The sequence below is a fragment of the Aplysia californica genome, unplaced genomic scaffold (assembly GCF_000002075.1).
Source record: "Aplysia californica isolate F4 #8 unplaced genomic scaffold, AplCal3.0 scaffold00682, whole genome shotgun sequence".
In the NCBI taxonomy this organism is placed as follows: domain Eukaryota; kingdom Metazoa; phylum Mollusca; class Gastropoda; order Aplysiida; family Aplysiidae; genus Aplysia; species Aplysia californica.
In genome coordinates this window covers 341,308-342,546 of record NW_004797952.1, presented here as the reverse complement: position 1 = coordinate 342,546, position 1,239 = coordinate 341,308, and the positions used below count along the sequence as shown (strand labels likewise).

Genomic DNA, 1,239 nt, shown 5'->3' with positions numbered 1-1,239 from the left:
CCATGTTTTTGTCCAAAAGTTGCCAAAAGTAACCACAAAAAATTGCAAAAGTTGCCATGAAGGTTGCCATTAATTTTCAAGCTTTCAACTCTCCGTGACAATGCGTAGCAATATGTTAATAGAGGTAACTTAATCTAAAGCACAATACATTTCAATATATTCTGTTTTAAGCATCTAGAATATCATTTGCAGCCACGAAGAGTGTAAAAAGGTGTAAAAAAAAATGAAGGTTTCATTCACAACAGAATAAAATCAAAATTAGAACAGCACATAAGCAACAACAAAAACTAACAAATTTTTTAATAAGGGCATGTGTCCACCTATCCAAAGATTGGCCGGTTTAACCCTAAACGTTTGCAATTCAAGGCCAACTACAGGATATTGCAAGTAATTTATGGAATCACACACGAGGCCTGCCAATGTCATTCGGTTTTGGTGGAGACACGCTATAACGTAACACATTTAATTTTTTTTTTTAATGTAGGAACAACATCAAATTAAATAACATGACGCTATATAACCACACACACAAAAATAGAAAAACAACACTTCATAACAATAACAACATAAATTAACACACCAACAAATACACAACAAAGAGGGGAAAAAAAGACAGACAGCAATAATATAGTAAGTAATGTACCTCTACATTTTTGGCATGAAAAGAACTATACATGGTCTTAAAGTTATCAAAATACATGTCTAATATTTTATGCAGTAGATTCTAACCTTTTTTGCTGAAAAACGCAAAAATCGCGACGACAAACGCAGATGCTAGCCTTGCTTCTTGTGAGTCAAGATTAAGGACCAAGTCGACCTCTATCCCTCAGATCCTTGCATGGTGGACTGTGAGCCCTACGCCATGGAGGGCTCTTGCGCTGGCTTCTGGCAATGTTCTGAGGGTGTGTCCGTTCCCAAGTGCTGCGACAAGTTCTTCTCCTTTGTCCCTGGTGTAGGCTGCCAACTGGATTTCTCCTGCAAACAATACTGTGGCCCAGAAAATTGTTCCAGTCATGGTAATACAATCCGTCAGTTGTCCCCGAATGTCTTGATTGGGCTTCACAAATGTAGTGTCGAAACTGAGAAGTGTATTTTTTTGGTGGTAATTTTTGTAGTAGAACATGCTATTGGGATTTAGATCTATAGATAGAGAGATAGAGAGATAGAGAGATAGAGATAGATAGATAGATAGATAGATAAATAGATAGATAGATAGATAGATAGATAGATAGATAGATA

General features: G+C 36.6%; 1 protein-coding gene across 1 annotated transcript in view; it reads left to right on the top strand.

The window, feature by feature from the left end:
• LOC101859044 overlaps positions 1-1,239 on the top strand; it is a gene marked incomplete in the record, with an annotated part of 31,615 nt that overhangs the window by 25,436 nt on the left and 4,940 nt on the right. Inside the window, 1 exon segment of the mRNA XM_035972407.1 lies at positions 831-1,016. Within this exon segment, the coding sequence (XP_035828300.1) occupies positions 831-1,016 (186 nt within the window).